Source organism: Phalangium opilio, unplaced genomic scaffold (genome assembly GCF_054372755.1).
Source record: "Phalangium opilio isolate 3A_F unplaced genomic scaffold, DU_Popi_V2 ptg000003l_1, whole genome shotgun sequence".
Lineage (NCBI taxonomy): Eukaryota > Metazoa > Arthropoda > Arachnida > Opiliones > Phalangiidae > Phalangium > Phalangium opilio.
In genome coordinates, this window is record NW_028324145.1 from 12382449 (window position 1) to 12399772 (window position 17324).

At 34.7% G+C, this 17324-nt stretch overlaps 6 protein-coding genes across 8 annotated transcripts; 5 read left to right on the forward strand and 1 right to left on the reverse strand.

The window, feature by feature from the left end:
- The first annotated feature begins 125 nt into the window (after positions 1–125).
- tapas (tudor domain-containing protein 7 tapas) lies at positions 126–8421 on the forward strand. 3 transcript variants are annotated; one of them, XM_089841357.1, is made up of 21 exons: positions 126–274; positions 3251–3415; positions 3488–3593; positions 3664–3763; positions 3826–3960; positions 4022–4790; positions 4858–4937; positions 4996–5208; positions 5268–5423; positions 5485–5733; positions 5813–6043; positions 6115–6240; positions 6307–6432; positions 6498–6602; positions 6664–6777; positions 6861–6982; positions 7041–7166; positions 7223–7388; positions 7451–7645; positions 7703–7820; positions 7883–8421. In XM_089841357.1, the coding sequence occupies exons 2-21, from the start codon at positions 3304–3306 to the stop codon at positions 8107–8109; spliced, it is 3576 nt and encodes a 1191-aa protein (XP_089697483.1). In that variant the 5' UTR covers positions 126–274; positions 3251–3303; the 3' UTR covers positions 8110–8421. The 3 variants fall into 3 exon arrangements, with proteins under 3 accessions (XP_089697483.1, XP_089697485.1, XP_089697484.1); XM_089841359.1 differs by having other exon boundaries at positions 7235–7388; XM_089841358.1 differs by having other exon boundaries at positions 127–270.
- Positions 8203–9544, reverse strand: mRpL46 (mitochondrial ribosomal protein L46). The gene is made up of 5 exons (XM_089841567.1): positions 9404–9544; positions 9161–9341; positions 8956–9092; positions 8625–8890; positions 8203–8551 (listed from the first exon to the last, which is right to left on the reverse strand). The coding sequence occupies exons 1-5, from the start codon at positions 9507–9509 to the stop codon at positions 8300–8302; spliced, it is 942 nt and encodes a 313-aa protein (XP_089697693.1). The 5' UTR covers positions 9510–9544; the 3' UTR covers positions 8203–8299.
- A 210-nt stretch (positions 9545–9754) lies between these two features.
- On the forward strand, positions 9755–13137 carry fws (Conserved oligomeric Golgi complex subunit 5 four way stop). Its single transcript, XM_089841381.1, has 12 exons — positions 9755–9893; positions 10021–10273; positions 10338–10665; positions 10739–11038; positions 11095–11172; positions 11249–11330; positions 11413–11566; positions 11632–12022; positions 12085–12251; positions 12316–12456; positions 12514–12826; positions 12889–13137. The coding sequence occupies exons 1-12, from the start codon at positions 9845–9847 to the stop codon at positions 13087–13089; spliced, it is 2457 nt and encodes an 818-aa protein (XP_089697507.1). The 5' UTR covers positions 9755–9844; the 3' UTR covers positions 13090–13137.
- A 150-nt stretch (positions 13138–13287) lies between these two features.
- Positions 13288–14580, forward strand: LOC149717907 (uncharacterized). Its single transcript, XM_089841599.1, has 2 exons — positions 13288–13514; positions 13573–14580. Exons 1-2 carry the CDS (start codon positions 13499–13501, stop codon positions 14355–14357), a joined length of 801 nt encoding a protein of 266 aa, XP_089697725.1. The 5' UTR covers positions 13288–13498; the 3' UTR covers positions 14358–14580.
- LOC149717908 (coiled-coil domain-containing protein 43-like) lies at positions 14576–15854 on the forward strand. Its single transcript, XM_089841608.1, has 4 exons — positions 14576–14754; positions 14874–14952; positions 15010–15216; positions 15280–15854. The coding sequence occupies exons 1-4, from the start codon at positions 14602–14604 to the stop codon at positions 15462–15464; spliced, it is 624 nt and encodes a 207-aa protein (XP_089697734.1). The 5' UTR covers positions 14576–14601; the 3' UTR covers positions 15465–15854.
- Positions 15855–15952: 98 nt separating this feature from the next.
- On the forward strand, positions 15953–17298 carry LOC149717909 (uncharacterized). Its single transcript, XM_089841488.1, has one exon. It carries the CDS (start codon positions 16242–16244, stop codon positions 17274–17276), a length of 1035 nt encoding a protein of 344 aa, XP_089697614.1. The 5' UTR covers positions 15953–16241; the 3' UTR covers positions 17277–17298.
- Positions 17299–17324: the final 26 nt, after the last annotated feature.

Genomic DNA, 17324 nt, shown 5'->3' on the forward strand with positions numbered 1-17324 from the left:
CTTGGAAAATTCCTCTGAGGCACGTCACTAATTTTGGGGAGAGTAAGTAATTTTCTTTCCCCTTCTGCTAAAATTATTCTCAATCTCAACCTGAAACTAGAACTTCGGGGGAGTTCAAGGTTAGGGAACGGGAACGTCGGATTTTTCGGCTTTTCGCGTTTGAACCGTTGTGCCCCGCAGAGCGGAGCGAGGAACTTGTATCATACAAGGAAACTACCTACCACAGTCTACAGCCTAGGCTGCGAGTGCGAATTCGACACATTCATTTTTGTAGGTAAGTCTTGATTGATTTGATATTAATTCTATAATTACTTTGAAATATAAGTAATTAGCCTGTTTATAACGGTCCAAAGTTTGTAAATTGTCACGCGCGATAAAAATAACTAGTTATTTTAATGGCCATTTGCTATACGTCTCATCTCAAGTGAAGTCACAACTTAAATTCTGTTGTGGGCCTTTGTCAACATATTTTATATGTTATAACACAAATTGTCCAACGACTTTTTTGGGGTTATTTTAGAAGCTAGTATAATAAGCAAAAATTATTAGAAATCGCAAGAATCCTCTTAAAAAACGGTAAACAGGGGCAGAAAGAAGTTCCCTTTGTGGCACCATATCTCGCTATTGTTTCAGTAGTACTAATCAAGCCAACTAGAACTAACTTAGACTAACCACGAATGTTCAATGTGGACATTAGGTTGGAGCCGTCCATGTGACATAAAATATGACCACATTGCATAACATGTATAAGTAATTCCAAGGAGATGTCACCACCTGTTGGGGCCAATGGGCCGTACATCATTTGCAAACAAAAACACCCCAATAGTGGGGCATGAAAAAACCATTTTATCCCCCCCCATTTTATTACTATAACCATTCTCTAACTGAAACGTCAATTACCAAGTTAACTTGGAAGGCAGAGCTAAGGAGTACTTGATCTGTAAACTTGTTTTGAAAGGGTCATTTTTTCCATATCAAAGCGTGACATCTTGAGACCTTGAGTCCCTAGGTTAAAGGGCGCCATCAGTGTCAAGAAGTTATTAGTTTAAGATTTATTGTGGCCACCAGTCCTATATTATAGACTCTCTAGAGGGCCAGTAGGCCCTTCTAGATAAGAACTGGCATCCTAGGGTAATGTTGCCCTTCTAGATTAGAACTCACATCCTCCCATAATGTTTGAAAAGAAAAGAAAATCTGTTTTTTTGGCAAGTTTTTCTATATGATAGAGGCAGTGTCCCCATTGTGCCCTTCTCTGGGGCTCTCTTTATTTCCTAGCATAAGTTAATTGTTGATTTACCTTGCTAGGTAAAAGCAAATTTAACTCTATGTTGATTTAAGTGAAACAGTATTATTTTTACTTCAAAATGATTTTATGATTTTGTTTTGGGAAACAGTATTATTTTTACTTCAAAATTATTTTGTTTTGGGAAACAGTATTATTTTTACTTCAAAATTATTTTGTTTTGGGAAACAGTATTATTTTTACTTCAAAATTATTTTGTTTTGGGAAACAGTATTATTTTTACTTCAAAATTATTTTGTTTTGGGAAACAGTATTATTTTTACTTCAAAATTATTTTGTTTTGGGAAACAGTATTATTTTTACTTCAAAATTATTTTGTTTTGGGAAACAGTATTATTTTACTTCAAAATAATTTTACGATTTTATTTTGAAAAACAGTATTTTTTTTACTTCAAAATGATTTTACGATTTGATTTTGAAAAACAGTATTTTTTTTACTTCAAAATGATTTTACGATTTGATTTTGAAAAACAGTATTTTTTTTACTTCAAAATGATTTTACGATTTTGCTTTGAAAAACAGTATTTTTTTACTTCAAAATGATTTACTTCTGGTGAGAAGTAACCATTCTATTTTATGATTTTGTTTTGAAAAACAGATCTTTTTTTTTACTTCAAAACGATTTTCTTTACGAAAAACCGTTTTTTACTTCAAAATGATTTACTTCTGGTGAGAAGTAACCATTCTTCATTGTGATCCAGTTCTACTTCCTTAACAATTTTTAAAGAATTGGAGACTCCCCGCAGTCAGTCATAAAGACTGAGAGAACGTAAACTGGGAAAGTACCTGACTTACTATAACCATACTTTAACACTAAATCGTCAATTTCCAAGTTAACTTTGAACTATTTGGAAGGTTGAGATAAGGGAAACTTGACCTATTATAGGCGCCTTCCTTTTCAGTCTTCAAATAATCTAGATTTTATCGCTTGTATATCTAGTAGAGATCGAAAGATCTGACAACACAAATGCAAACACATTTAATGTGTGGTAAAGTAGTCCCCACCTAACTAAAAGAAAACGGGTTTTCTTGGTGAATATTCAGCCCTTAGGCTTATTTTTAATGTAGGAAGTACTGTAGGGAAGTTGTACCTTCCCGCGTTTGACTCTATGGGAAGGTCATAAAATAAAGTGCCAAAAAACTTCATCAGGGTTCATACAAACCTGGAAAACTCGGGGAAATAAATAGTTGACAAAAAACTCCGGGAAATTCAGATTTTTTTTGTCAAATTCGGGGAAATTTGGATGGTTTCATGAAGTTTGCAAACAGAGGCCAAGTAATTAAGAATAAATGTTCTTTAACTTCGGAGGCTCGTAACTCTGTTTCTATTAGAGATACAGCGATGTCCTTCGAGTATGTTATAGTCCAATTTGTCCCCTTCCCAACGACACTAAAAACTTGGGGTTACAGCAAACAGCGGCCGAGTTATTAAGCAAAATGTTTTAAACATTCGCTCCGCAGGATACTCCGTATATGACCAAAAAAACGTGGAAAACTCGGGGGAATACATGGGGAAAAACCTGGAAATCTCAGGGAAATTGCTTTTCCAAAAGATGTAGACCTATATAATATTGGAATCGTCTATATTTTTTTTCCATAGCAATTAACAAGGTTAAAGTCTAATTTGTGTAACTGTATAAATATATTCATTATGAGAATATAAAAAATATAAAACATCTTCAGCCTATACGCCTTGATATCATTTTGTATGTTTATTATACTTCGTTATTGAACTTTGACCAAAATAGTACCTGATTTTGCATAGAGTCTATAAATACAGGATGTTGTTTTTAGGGTATAAAGTTGAAGTAAAATTAGTATGATAATTGAAACTTGTATTGATTAGCTAAACCGGAAGTTATCAAAGTCATTTAACTCTGAACCTTGTAATTACAGTATCAAGAGGTGTCGCGAAAATTTATGCATGCTCTTAATTTTTTCCTATAGGAAATAGTAAACTACTTACTAAATACTAGTGAATAGAGCTAAAGAAATTCAAAATGGCCTCGGCCAAAGGAGATATTGATAAAGATAGAGCGGAGCTGTTAAAATTAATAAGATCTGTATTATTACCAAAAGGCAAAGATGGAATGTCAATCAGAAGTTTAAATAGTGAGCTTGCCTAGTTTGATTTGAAATCTTCAAAGGTTAATATATTTACACCGACGTTTTTGGTAACTTTAGGCGACTATCGTTCGTTCATGGGGCACGATATAGACTTCAAAAAATTCGGTTACCGAACAATTGAGGATCTTTTGCGTTCCATGCCTGATACTGTCTATTTGAAGAGGTTTAGAAATGTTCTACTCGATATTCGTTTTATTTAAGCGCTTCGGGGGATTAACTTATTTCAAATTTAGAAACTACAATGGTGAGACCTTTTGCGTTGTTGTAACGGAAGAAAAAACCCAGCACATTTCGTCTTTGGTGTCAAGAACAAAAGCTGCTAAACCAAGGAAGGTAATATAGTGTGGGTCTCGATTAGAAAAGAGCTGGTTTAATTTGCCGTAACATTTTACCAGTCAAATCGCAGAAGAGTTAGGACTTCACCCAGCAACAATTTGATACCCTATAGGAAGAGCTCTCACTCTTTTAATAATGGTCAGAGATATCCACCTAATCGAAGAGGGTCTTCCTTTAACCCCTCAAACAACCGAGTAATTTTCCGAATTAAAATTGAAAAACAACTACTTGCAATAAAAATTACCGTTTTAATAGTCGTACTATCAACCTTCCAACCGTAATCCTCAAACTCAAAGGCAGCAAGCCGCGACCAATCACAACCATTACGAACCACCTCCTCGTTTTAAAAGTCAGCAGAGTAACGAGGAGCCGACAACCAGCGGACAATCTGGTTTGGTCAATGGTGGTTTTAAGACGGAACCTCGAAAACAAGAAATACCAATGACTAATGGCAAAGAACATCGACAAACTTCAGCAGCAAACTGTGATACTAAAAAAATTGGAAATTCTCAAACAGCTTTTGCGAAGCTCAAACAACAAGCGGCGAATGAAGCCCAATATGTTCAACAAACGCCGCAACAATATGAAAATTTGGCCAAACCATTATCTCCCTGTTCACCAACTTGGAGCGAACCTCTTTCCCCCCATGACTTTAGCTACTCTCCATCTCCACACACTTTTAAGAACTTTTCCATAACCGTTCCTAATAGAGTAATCTCGCCAGATGCGACAGTCATCTCCCCAGATACGAGATTATCTCCCGAACCAATTACACCCGTTCCAAAACCGGAAACCTTTGTTCAAATGATTGAAAACTACGCGAGAAAGAAGGGAATTGTCGCTCACTTTAAAACCTTCCCCCACGTCATGAAAAGACCCAAACAAAAGCCATTGACAATGTACCTGTCCACGTTGACTTTGGCAGATTACAAATTTCAGTCTTATCCTGACGAAAAGCCGACCCCGGAAGAGGCGGATGAAGAGGCGGCTAGAAAAGCTGTTGAAGAGCTCAAATTGGACCAGAGTAAGGTCCATTTTAAAGTTGAGCCATTTGTAATTGGAAACTAACGGTACGTATTCCTTTGAATTAGTGGATCCATTTGAAGATTTGCCTATTGCTCCTCATCAAACGGAAAATGACATAAAGATCATGATGGAAAGGATTGGCGAGGTTGAGATTTATCGGAAATATCCTATTGTCCGATCACTAATAATTATTGAATATAAAGATCATAGCGCCAAAAAGAAATGGAATTATCCACTTAAATGTCCAAAGGAAATATCAAGAAAACCATAAAGAGTCGCTTCCTTCTCATTGGCTTGATATCGTAAAAGAACGGAAGATTTGTAAGAAGGTTGATAGCGTCACTGGTGAAGGAGAAGTCTTTCGTTACATTCTTTATCCTTTAACATCTGGAACGGCTAGTCCCACCAGTTTAGGGGTTGGTGAAAACGTGTTAAAAGCGTCTTTGAAACGCGATTGACAGTTCCTGTTTTATAGGATCGATCGACTCCGTCTGATAATAGACCAAATTCTTCTCTCGAAACATCTCCACCCCTTTACGAAATACCTTTACCCGAAGATGACCAATGGGAAGTCTACGTTTCTCACGTAGTTAATACCATGAACGTTTATATTAGACTAGTTGATTATTCCGTGAGTATAAGAATAATTGGGTCTCTCTTATTTAAAACGAGAATTATTTTATCATTTACAGCAAGAATTTGAAGAATTATCAAATAAAATGGAGCAGTATTACAATTTGCGAAACTACTACCCACTTTTGGAAGTTGTTGTAGGCGAATATTACGCTTTTTACGAAGAAAATACTTGGCATAGGGTGCAGGTGTTTCATATTGAAGGTGAAGGGGTCGATTGCTTCTTTCCCGATCACGGAGATGTTGATAGAGTTCACGTTTCGCAACTTAGAGAGCTTCATAGAAAGTTCTTGGATGTACCTTTTCAGGTCAGATTTTGACAATGCCATAAGGCTTCGGTAGTTAAAAACGCTTTTCAGTCAAGCTAAATAAAACTGCTTGTAATAGGCAATATCTTGCCAGTTAACCGGCATTGAATATCTTGCCGATGACGAAAACTTAACGGAAAGACTAATTGAACTGGTCTCGTACAAAACACTCGTGGCTGAAGTTAAGAGTCGCGATGGAGATAATCCATCTTTGATCCTTTATGATACATCTACCGACGATGATGTCAATTTGAACAAAGATCTTTTAGATTACGCTCTAAATGTTACCTTGAAGCCAACATTACCCACCGTAATTTAAATTATAATAAACCCGCTCGTGCTTGATTTGATTTAATTTAATTTTTAATCCGTTGATTAAAGACTATCCCCATTTGCGAGGGCTACTTAAGTCACGTCAACAATTCGGGAGATATTTCTTTAAGAACAAATATGAATGGATTGTCCATTTTAGATGTTCTTATTCGAGACCTCGCTGGTTATTTTAAAGTAATAGAACCTGATCGGATTAATTAACGCGCGTTTCGAAGAAATTAATCTCATTATCATTTAAAGGAAAACTTAGGTAAAGTATCTATAGAAACCATTTTAGTGGGAAACATGTACATGGCCAAAGGAGTCGAAGGTCGATGGTGCAGATGTCTCGTACTCGAACTTCCTAAAGTTAAACCTCTTAACGCGGTAACCATTTAGGCCCAAATAATTAAATTAAGGGGTTTCTATTTTAATTACGCTTAATATTTAAGGTTACGGTCAACTTTATTGATTATGGAATTGTTCAGAACATTCCATTGTCCAGTCTAGTTGAAATAACTGGGGTGTCTGACGTTTTATTGAAATTTCCTTCGCAAGTAATATAAGGATATAGAAGCGTTAATTAATTTAAATCATTAAAAATTAATTGTCCATCAGGTTATTAGTTGCCAATTGCACGATGTCCCTACAGTTTCATTCTTGAAATGGACAGTGAGAACCAGTAATAAACTTCTGGAAATGGTTTCTCCCAACCAATTGTTGTCAATTAAGGTATACTAGTCACGCGAGTACTAGCTAGGAATTGTCTTTGAATAGACATTAAGTTTTCTCTAACTTATATCGCGGAAATTAAGGTGATTCCATCGAGTTTGGCCACGAATCAAATTATTCCTCAAGTTCAGCTCTTTAAGAGGAATGATCAAGAGGAATTGATCTCTTTGAATCAAACACTAGCTTTAACCCCGGATCTTTTCGAGTATTAAATTCTATTTTGTTTGCGGTTAGAAGAAAAGTCTAATGTAATAAATTTTCAGCAACGAATCCGAGGTTGATGCAGTCGGGCCTATATTCAAACGATCCAACTCTAGTTCAACTGGTTCCACTTTCGATACAAAGAAGCCTAACATTGCATTGACAGACACTAGCAGTTCCTACACGAGGTAACTATTTTATACCGATTTTCATAATTGTCTCGATAATTATCTTGATATTTCAGCGTCTTGAGCAGTAAATTCCAGTCACTTAATTTACTTCAATCACCTATTGATGGTTCTGGTGATATTGATTTGGATGGACCACCCTTAATTCCCGTGGAAACACCCGAAGTTGGGGAAATCTTTGACGTTGTTGTTTTATGGGCGGCTAAACCTAATCTGTTCTTTGTAAATAACTATCCTGATTTTAAAATCTTTACCACCTTTTCTTTAACTCGAGTTCTTAACAGGTTCAATCGCGTAAGGAACGAAAAGAATTCTCATTTCTATTCCACGAAATGCAGCAATTTTATAACACCGAAGAAAATGTCTTGGATTTTGAAATGTGTCTTTTAAATTCGCGTAAATTTTACGCTATTAAACATAAAGACGACAATTGGTACCGCGGATGGGTGACTCAAATTCATTCAATGGAACCCGTAATAGTAAGTTAAATTACATTTTAACTATATTTAACAGTTACTGAATGACGCGAATTATAGGTTGTCGCCTACTTGGTCGATTACGGAGAATTCGTTCAAGTTCCAGTTAGTTGTATTCAACAGTTGTGGAAAAGGTTCCGAACCTTGCCATTCCAAGCTATTAAAGCGAAACTACATGGTAGTATTAATTTAACCCGTTTAATTTAAATTCTTTTTAATGGCGTTTTTATCTTCTTTCAGGAGTCTCTCCTTTAAGCTACGACTATTCGATCGAACACATTGATTATTTTCAAGAATTGGTTAATGATAAGGAATTCGTGTCCATTATTGAATCAAAAGTTGTTGATAAATCCTTGGAGTTGGGCGGATACGAACTCAGTTTGACCTTAATTGACACGTCTACTAAAGAAGATATATATATCGGACAGTGTTTGATTGATAAAGGATATGCCAAAGTTGACGTCTAAGATATATATAAGAAACATTTTCTAACTTTGTTAAAAATATAAAAAAAAACTGCCTTTTTTTCAGCAATATTAAATGCAAAAAAAAAAAACATCTTCCATTTTTCAATCTTTCAACCATTTTTAATGAATGACTACAGTATTTGAGAAGTTGTTTAAAATCTTGTATAATTACTAATTAGTAATACTAGATTTAATTAGATTTTTGAATAGCTCTAATTATAATCCCGTTATTATCTTGGGAAATCTCCGGTTTTTCAATCGTTAAATTTCCTTCAACTTGACTTTCTCCGATTAAAAAACTTTCTACAGCTTTGCAATATTCTTTCTGTAGATGAGTAGGCAATTCCGATTGCGTTAACCACTTGAATTCCTTGCTTTTCTGAGTTTTTTCATCCGTTAAAGAAACATTTCCTTTAATGTGCCTTGCCTTGAAGAAGAATACCTAGTAATTTCAAAAGTTTAATGCGATTTATTTTTAATTTCAATTTCATCAAAGGTTCCACCCAAAATTTCACCTTGGCTCCAAAGATTTCCTCCTCTGTTCGCGCGGATTTGGGGTATTTATATTTATAATAGCCCACTGGTGCATTGCCCATAAAACAAACTTTTAAACCAGGACCCGCGATTTCTCCTAAAGCTCTTTCAGCCGTTTCTCGGAGTGTTTCCCCTTCCTTATGAATGGCTTGTGGCAAAATCCAATGATTATTTTTTCCTAATTTTTCTTTAATTACTAATACTAATGATTTTTCTAATTGTCTATCGATGGAAGTTGGATTATCATCTGAGGGGAAAAAGTTTAAAATGAAAATTATTATCTACTAGTGAAGGAATTATCATTGATAATACCAGTTATGCGGGAAGCTGGTGTAAATTTATTTAATTCTTCAGTATACATATCCTCTTCATCTTGGGCAGTGACTTTGCTGGCCTTTTCTATTTCCGTCGCGTCAGCCTCGTCATTTTTAATTCTTTCAGCTCTTAACCTGAATTAATTAATTAAAAGCAATTATAATATTTTCTAATAGGCCATAGTGTTGAAAAATATGCTTACAAATCTTCCTTATGCCTAATCTCGTGATCACTAAGTAAACTAGATTCGACTTCCTTTTTCTGTAACATTTCCCAATATTCTTTTTCTAATTTATTCATTGGCTGACTGATAATTGGTTTTCTTTCCAAACAAACTGCCGCTACTCGATGCCAAGATGATTTGGCCCTTGTTAAAATAATTCCTGAACGTAAAAGAAACACTGAAATTTCTTTAGACTTCAATGGCAGGGTTTCCTGTCAATACCTTGAACTTGTTTACAAGGAAAATTAAACATATTTTGAGTCCTTAATGATTTAAATAGTAATCCATGGCGCATCAGCGGTGAGATCAGGCTTGATGTAGAAGCCATTTTATAAACAGGTCTAACTGAGCCCTATTGATATGACAGCTACGAAAAAATATAAACACAGTAGTTTAATTGAAGGTAAAAACAATTATTGTTATTTAAATTAAGAATAACCATATTAAATTAAAGAATTACCAGCTTCAAAAACTCTCAGGAAGGATTAGTGGTTACGGCTATGGGGTCAAAGGTCGTAAGATTGGATTGGTAATGGCTGCCACAGTTCACTGGGCGCAGTGATTTTGTTTTTTGGTTTTCCTGACACGGAATTGTTCTAGTACTATATATCAGGCAGTTAAAGTTAATTGTAAGTTTAAATATTAATTTATGTGATTCGAATTATGGCGTGTGAAAACATTTCCTCAGTTTTGCAACAGTTCACAACTGACGGTAAGCCTTGGCTCATATCTTGACTAACTCCAAAAAAAAAAACCATTTTTTAATTATAAAAATAATCTAAGCTTTCACAATTGCAAAGAATGGTTAGTTTGTTTGATAGATTCAAGTTTGTTTATAGATGTTTTCAAAAGATTTCTTGATGACAATGTGGATGTCAAAGCTCTGGCATCAACAGCCATACAAATGGTTGCTGTCAATGAACAGTTGGCTAAACTTCAAACCGGAATCACTCTATTAGACAAAGAGTTACATGATCAGGTATCTCATCATCACGAAGATCTATTATCGCAAGCTACAGAAATAGAGACACTCGAAAGCTTGCTGCAAATGATTCAAAGCAGGATTCAAACCCTTATGTCAACAGCGGAGAGGTATAGACTTGCCTTGACATTGGGTTAATCCTCGCCCCCTTTTATTAAAAATTTGGGTATTTAGACTTCAAGCCAAGGTAGCTGAACCTTTTGATAGGGTTGCTAATCAAACTAGCACATTATCAAAGCTTCAAGAAGCCTGTGATTTGCTTAGAAGGATCAGTAGAGTTTTACAACTCAGTCAGCGTCTACAAGATAATTTAAAAGGGGATAGGGGTCAGAACATAACTAAAGCGGCTCAGTGCCTTCACGAACTTGATTACATCATTGATGGTAGTATGAACTTAACGGTCATTAAGATATTAGAAAAAGATCTAAGAATGATCAAAGAGTCCAGAATTGAAGTTGAGAAGGAAGCTCAAGTTTTGCTTTTGAAAGGAATTAAAAATTTGGTGTGTGGATCGACGTGTTTTAATTTTATCTCTTCCTTGGCCCAATTTGAAGTTAGAATGTAAACTTTTACAGGATCCAAATGTTTTAGGCACTTCTCTTCAAGTTTTTTATAACCTTCAAGTTTTGGTTCCTACTGTCCAAAATGTTGTGGCTCAAACCACAAATAAATTGAGAGATGATGTAGAAAATGCTTTAGACGTCAATCAAATCAATATAAGTCAAAAAGTAGCAGTGGGAAAAAATATAGGAACCCCTGGTCCTGGTCCTGGAGGGGCATCCATGCCTACTGTTGGGACAACAGCCCAATTGAGAGCCACATTTTGGAATAATGTAGAGAAAATGACGGAAGATATTTACTTAGCTTGTTGTCAGGTATAAAATGGCGGATTGGAGCTACGTTTATAGAACTTGATGAATTGTTTCGTTAGATGCAACACTTGCAAAAGATTCTTAGTAAAAAACGGGATCCAGTTTCGCATGTTTTATTTGCGGATGAACTTGTCAAGGTTTGCTCTTCATTAATTGATGAAAAACGGGTTAAAATGATAATCACCAAATAATTAAAATGTCCGATGATTCTAGAATGGAGTACCAAATTTAATGTTATCATTTTGGACTGTGGTCACTAAAATCTTGACTGAAACCCTTTCAAAGGCAGCCAAAAGTAAAATATACAACCTGATCTTAAGAGAGAGAAAAAATATATTAGACACAAGTGTTTTTTTGTTTTCTTTTAATTACAAAAGATTCTAGCTTTGTTTCCCAAGCCTTTGAAGGCCAATTTCCAAAACTTCTTCGTTTGTATTTGGAATTATGGAAAAGACTACAGCAATTAGGGGCAAATAACACTGACCCTTCATGTCCAATTATTTTTTCAAAGCATTCCACTGGACACTTTGAGTAAATAATTATATTCCAGTCTTAAACCGAGCTGAAAAATAAGATTTATTGAACTCTTGATTCAGTCCTGAAAAACAGTTAAGATCCACTTTATCCGTCTTTGAAACGTCATATTTGAGGCGATCCAGTTCTACTCTTTTGGATAAAGTCAATTTAGCCTTCCTGCAATTGGACCCATCTAGTCCAGTTCAAGATATATCATCAGAAACTAAAGACCTAGAAGCTATTGTTGATACAATATCGAGAGAATCCGTGTTAGCCAACTTCGACCCTATTCTCAGTGACGGAATTTCAAGGAATATCGCCCAAACTGTTCAACTTTTAACTGAAAAATGCGGGAAATTGGTTGTTATTGACGAAGATGCTGTTCAAGTTATTGATTCTCCTAAACCTAGTCAAATTCTTATTGCGAAAGTGGTTCATATTTTGACTCTATTTCATTGCAAAATGCTGGCGGTAAAGATTAAACTGCAGGGTTGTTATCGTAACTTCTTCATTGATTAAAAAAAGGGTTACAGTTTTTGGACAGTGACATGGCCCCTACTTCACCGGCTAGAGAGAGAATAGTAACATCAATGTCAGCGGTTGAAAATCAAATTGAAGAATTGGTCAAACCACTTTTGAATGCGGTTACCAAGTCAATTGAGGCTATTATAATGACAATGCATCAAGAAGATTTCTCTGGGTAATTTATAAAACTTACTTTTAACGTCTATCCCTCGAGTATTTAATTTTAATGAATTATTTAGGAAACTAAACTCTTCCGAGAATACATTAAAAGGAATGGAACAACCTTGCTCGGCTTACATGAGAGAACTTCAATCATTTATCGACAGATGCCACAAGAATTACTTCCTTCTATATCCAAACCATCCCATTGTTCAAAAGAAGTTAGTTAATAATTGTCGAGAGATTATTAACTAGACTTTAATTAAATTTGTCTATAGTCTCCATGATTTAGCCAGCAGGGCCATTGAGTTATTTGTTCGTCACGCCAGTTTAATTCGACCATTAGAAGAGAAAGGTAAAATGAAGTTGGCAGCTGACATGGCCCAGATGGAAATGGCATTGGCACCCATTTGTGACAAGCTGGGCGATTTGGGAAAACCTTATAGGATGTTAAGATCATTTCGACCACTTTTATTTCAAACTCCTCAACATATCGCGTCTTCCCCGGTTGTTGGTGACATCGTACCCTATTCCATTATTCTTAACTTTTTATTTTCACGCGGACCCAATCAGCTCAAATCTCCCCATCAGGTAATTGTAGGTCATACGCTGAACGTATATCCTTTAAAACGTAATTTATTTCACTTCTCAAGGCTTCTGATTGGACAATAGATTACTATTCTAAATGGTTGGATAAAAATCAGTCTGAAAACAAACGTTTAGCTTTAATTAGGTCGACATTAGACGCCTACGCTCAGATGGTGAAACAACATAATGAAAAAGAATTCACTCCAATTTACGTAATAATGTGCGATTTATTGAAGAAAGCCATTGCGCTTCAAGTTGAAGCTTAATTTATATTTGTAATAAATAAATGAATAAAATAAATTATTTAAGTTTGATTCTTTAAAACTTTATTTTTCAACAAAAACTTCAACTTCAATCTTCTTCTAAACAATTCTGACGACTCTATTGCTCCTTCAAGGACCCTCACATGGTCACACCTGTGATCCTTGTTATCTTATCTTTGTTATTTTGAAATAGAAGACGCATCTTTAGGTGGGGTTCATTTGGTACGTGCATTCCGATAATGATATTGTAGAAACTAGGCGCTCGGTACTTGAAGTTTTACCTTTGAAGAACTATAGTCAAGAGATTTAGGCGTGATTAACTATAAAGTCGGAAAACTTTAATGAAATCCCTCTAATCCGCTTCAATAAAAACTAAGCTCTTCATGTTTATTAATTCAAATATATGTAATATATGCATTTTAATATGGGTATGAAATTAAATTTATAGTTTGAATAGAAATAGTCTGAAATTCCTTTCCTTCTCAGGTTTCTCTAGAATATTTTTCATTGCGCTTTTTGTAACCTTGGGTTCTTCTAATCCGACAAATTCGGACGTTAAAACTGACGTAACATTACCTAACAATGATGCTAAAGAGGCGCCAGTCTCAAATATCTTGTGTATCAACAGAAAAGAGGTTTTAGGTGAATCAAATGCGAAAGAAAATGATGATGTTGATTGCGTTCCCTTAACGGGTCATGATAAAGAATTGGTTCTTCACGTTAAAAATGATCTTGGTTCATTTTCTGCCATTGAAAATGAACCAAAAGATGTTCAAGAAATAATTTCATCGAATAACAAAACCAAAGACAATAAATTGATTGATGTTAAGAGTCAAGATTACAAACAAAAAGGAGATGAAGTCTTTAAATTAGGAGATGAGGAATTTAATGAAGTAAATCAAGATCGTTTGGGTATTTTTACGGAAGAAAGTGAAGGAAGTGGTGATATTGAGCGAGAAACTGAGAAGAATGTAACAGATTTAAGCCCGAGGTTTTTTTATAAGGTCAATTCAAATATGACTGGTTTACAACATTCTCCTATGCTTTCAAATTCAAATGAACCTGGAAAACTTGCAGAATCACACCAAAAACCCGTGAACTCTGCAGGATTTTCTAGCACCGTAGCTGCTTGGGCTGCGGGATTTTTTGGAACATTTACTTTAATTGCAATTGGAGCAATGTGTGCCAAAAATAGAAAGAAAAAGAGCAGCAAAACGGTGAAATTAAGTAATGGAATTTCGGAAAAATATGAAGCAATTGAATTGGAATAAATTATTCATAATGTCAGAACCAGAAACTACCATTTAGTTTCGGAAAGATTTCTGTCAAAATTGATTACAAATTATCATATTTCGAATGAGTTTTATTTGCAATAAATAAATAGCACATGTAGAATTCTGTTTTGAAATTCGCGCCTTTGTTTGGAGAAAGTTATAAGTTTATTTACAGCCCTTTTTTGATAATTAATTTAACAAAGTCGTCTGCTTCATCAATCGGTCTTTTGAAATTTTTGCTATGGCGGCTGTGTCGTTCGAAGCGTGGCTCTCTGATAAATTGAAGAGTTTAAACGTTGATCCTGACATATTCGGTTCGTATATTCAAAGCATTTTAGATGGGGATGAAACAGAAATTGAAAAACGTGACGCTTTGCAAGGAATTTTTGATGAGGTAATTGTAAAAGCCCAATTATAGGCCATCAATGTTAAGCCTTGGTCAATCTTAATGTTAAAAAGTCTTCTCATCTTCTCACAACACAAGTCGAAGTGTCAATTATTTTATCTCTTTAGGATATTGGAAATGACCAACTATTTGACGAAATTTTAATCCAGTTTAATAAGTTATCTAAAGCTAATGTTAATACGGCTGGTTTGTACCTATTTTGTTAGTAACTGAACTGTTGAAGGCTAATTAGTATGTTTTTAGAAACATCTCTCGGAGATTTGGATGCCAAATTAAGCAGAATTATGGAGGAACAAGCTAAATCTGTTGTATGCGAAAGCCAACAACTAACTTCGGAAGAAAAGCATTTGCGTCAAGTTATTCTTAATCAATATGGTCAAATATCAGATGGAGAAGATGAATACGAAGATGATGATCCTGGTGGCCATGATGGGGCTACCAATGGTTTACGTAAGATTTGTATTTTGTCAGTCTATTATTCTTAATCAAATGAGCGCAATTTTATACCCTCAGTGAGCCGTAATACTAACGCGGAAACTGTTTCTAATGCTGAAAGAGAAAAACGAGAGAAATCAAAGGGAGAACATGAGAAAAAGAAAGCTCAAGATAAACTTAATCGTGAAAAGCAAAAACAACAGCAACAAGATAGAAAAGATAAAGAAAAGAAAAGAACCCAAAAGGGTGAACGCAAGCGGTAGCACAGTTACAACCATCTAGATAAAAAAATAAAAATGTTTTTAGACTTTTTGGTATTGTCTTTACGCACTTTGGTGTGTGTTTTAAATCATTCATTTAAATGGATAGATTAGATTCCATCTATAAATTGTAAACAAATTTTCGAATGTAGTTATATTCCTAAAAGCATTTTTTATTAAGTAATTAATTAATTAATTTATTTGAGCTACCCAGTGTTTATTTATTCTTTATTGAATTAATAACTAACAAGTTAACTATCTTTAGAAAAAGAAATATAGAAAACTGGCCAATTTTTAGTAAGGGCTTCCCCGCTATTTAAATCAATCATCAAAATAAAACAAAATGGCCTGTGTTAGTGTTATTAAAATAATAAAATATTTCAATGATCATCATCTAATGAATATTTTTAATTAGTTCATAGTGATTAAGTGACTCTGTCACTCACTGGTGGTGTGTGACAGTGACTACTTGACTGAGCTCTGAGTCTGAGGTTGAGTAATTGTGGTGTTGTGTGCACTGTTCTTCAGTTCTAGGGTTTTAATGTTTGGGGATTTAAATTTTATTGTTGGAAATGAAAAAAATAGTGTCCTTTTGTATCTTCATTCCTAAATTATCAAATTAGGCTCAAATGTTTCATGATTTTTTTGATGCAAAGGCTTGGGTGAAGTTTTAATGTTAAGCCTTGGTCAACTGTCATTAGGGTTAGGAAAGGAAATAGAATTAGGTAAAGTGAGTGACGTAACTGACGTTCGAGTTTGTCAAGGAGGCAAGGTATTAGAATGATGAAGCTACCATCAATTGTAGACCATTCTCCAGAGTTCCTTCCTGTTGAAACAATACTAAAGGAAGATGAAGGAAACCTAAGCCAGAGTTTACTTAGGTTAAGAGGAAAAGAATGTCAACGTGAAAAACAAAACATGAGGATGAGGGTTAAACGTCAAGATTTCAGTTTCAAAAAACGAGAGAATGAATGGCAACGTAATAAAATGAGATCACTACGTTCTGATCCTCAATTTAGGGAACGAGAAAAATTAAAACAGCGTCAGAGGATACAGATGAAGAGATTGAATCCTCAGTATCGGGAAGCTGAGAGACGACTTCAAGAAGCAAGAAGAAGACGGAAAAAAATTGATTCTGAAATTCAGGCTGCTTTGGAGTTTGCTGATTTACATTCTAGATCGCCATCCCCTTTACAAACAATGCCTGATCAGTTAGATTGTATATCACACGATGTCAATCTATGGGCAGCTTCTCAGTTACCCATAAAGAATGGGGAAAGTGAATTTGGATTCTTTATACATTCAGATTATTCATCAATGAATGATACCATTTCACCCTACTTAGATTCAAAACCAACTAAAATACGTGAAATGGTTTCAAGTAGTGACGCAATTTCAAAAAAAAGACTCGATTTTAATTCCCTTCAACAGACTAATGAAAGTTCTTCCAAATTCCAATTTAATCAACATAGTCAATCTGAGAAATTAATAATTACTAATCATAAGCCTCAAAATAATTTAAAAACTAGCCCAGTTCCTGATGAAAATAAGAATGAAAAACCCCTTTTTATCTGTGATATTTGCGATAAGAATTTTGGGTCTAAAGCCAGTTTAAATAGACATTTTAAATGCCACACTGATCAATTTAATTGCAGCTTTTGTGACAAAGTATTTAGAATGAAACAGCACTTAAATGAACATCTAAAGGTTCATGGAGAGAAAAAATTCATTTGTGACAAATGTCATTATAAAACATGTTATAAATATGCTCTTAATAGGCATAATGTTACGAAACATAAATATCATCATTCATAAAGAAAAGGATTTGTTTTATTATTATCATGGTGTGTTGATTAAAAATTA

Bases quoted from the DNA above. Each gene is read 5' to 3' on its own strand.
- tapas (XM_089841357.1), top strand. From the start codon at position 3,304: ATGGCCTCGGCCAAAGGAGATATTGATAAAGATAGAGCGGAGCTGTTA. The intron at 3,764-3,825 runs GTAATATAGTGT...ACATTTTACCAG, and splicing joins AAGCTGCTAAACCAAGGAAG to TCAAATCGCAGAAGAGTTAG. The intron at 5,734-5,812 runs GTCAGATTTTGA...TGCTTGTAATAG, and splicing joins TCTTGGATGTACCTTTTCAG to GCAATATCTTGCCAGTTAAC.
- mRpL46 (XM_089841567.1), bottom strand. From the start codon at position 9,509: ATGGCTTCTACATCAAGCCTGATCTCACCGCTGATGCGCCATGGATTA. The intron at 9,342-9,403 runs GTATTGACAGGA...TTTTACGTTCAG, and splicing joins TCCTTGTAAACAAGTTCAAG to GAATTATTTTAACAAGGGCC. The intron at 8,891-8,955 runs GTATTATCAATG...TTTTCCCCTCAG, and splicing joins ACCAGCTTCCCGCATAACTG to ATGATAATCCAACTTCCATC.
- fws (XM_089841381.1), top strand. From the start codon at position 9,845: ATGGCGTGTGAAAACATTTCCTCAGTTTTGCAACAGTTCACAACTGAC. The intron at 11,567-11,631 runs GTAAATAATTAT...CTCTTGATTCAG, and splicing joins CATTCCACTGGACACTTTGA to TCCTGAAAAACAGTTAAGAT. The intron at 12,252-12,315 runs GTAATTTATAAA...TGAATTATTTAG, and splicing joins CATCAAGAAGATTTCTCTGG to GAAACTAAACTCTTCCGAGA.
- LOC149717908 (XM_089841608.1), top strand. From the start codon at position 14,602: ATGGCGGCTGTGTCGTTCGAAGCGTGGCTCTCTGATAAATTGAAGAGT. The intron at 14,755-14,873 runs GTAATTGTAAAA...TTATCTCTTTAG, and splicing joins TGCAAGGAATTTTTGATGAG to GATATTGGAAATGACCAACT. The intron at 14,953-15,009 runs GTTTGTACCTAT...GTATGTTTTTAG, and splicing joins AGCTAATGTTAATACGGCTG to AAACATCTCTCGGAGATTTG.
- LOC149717909 (XM_089841488.1), top strand. From the start codon at position 16,242: ATGATGAAGCTACCATCAATTGTAGACCATTCTCCAGAGTTCCTTCCT.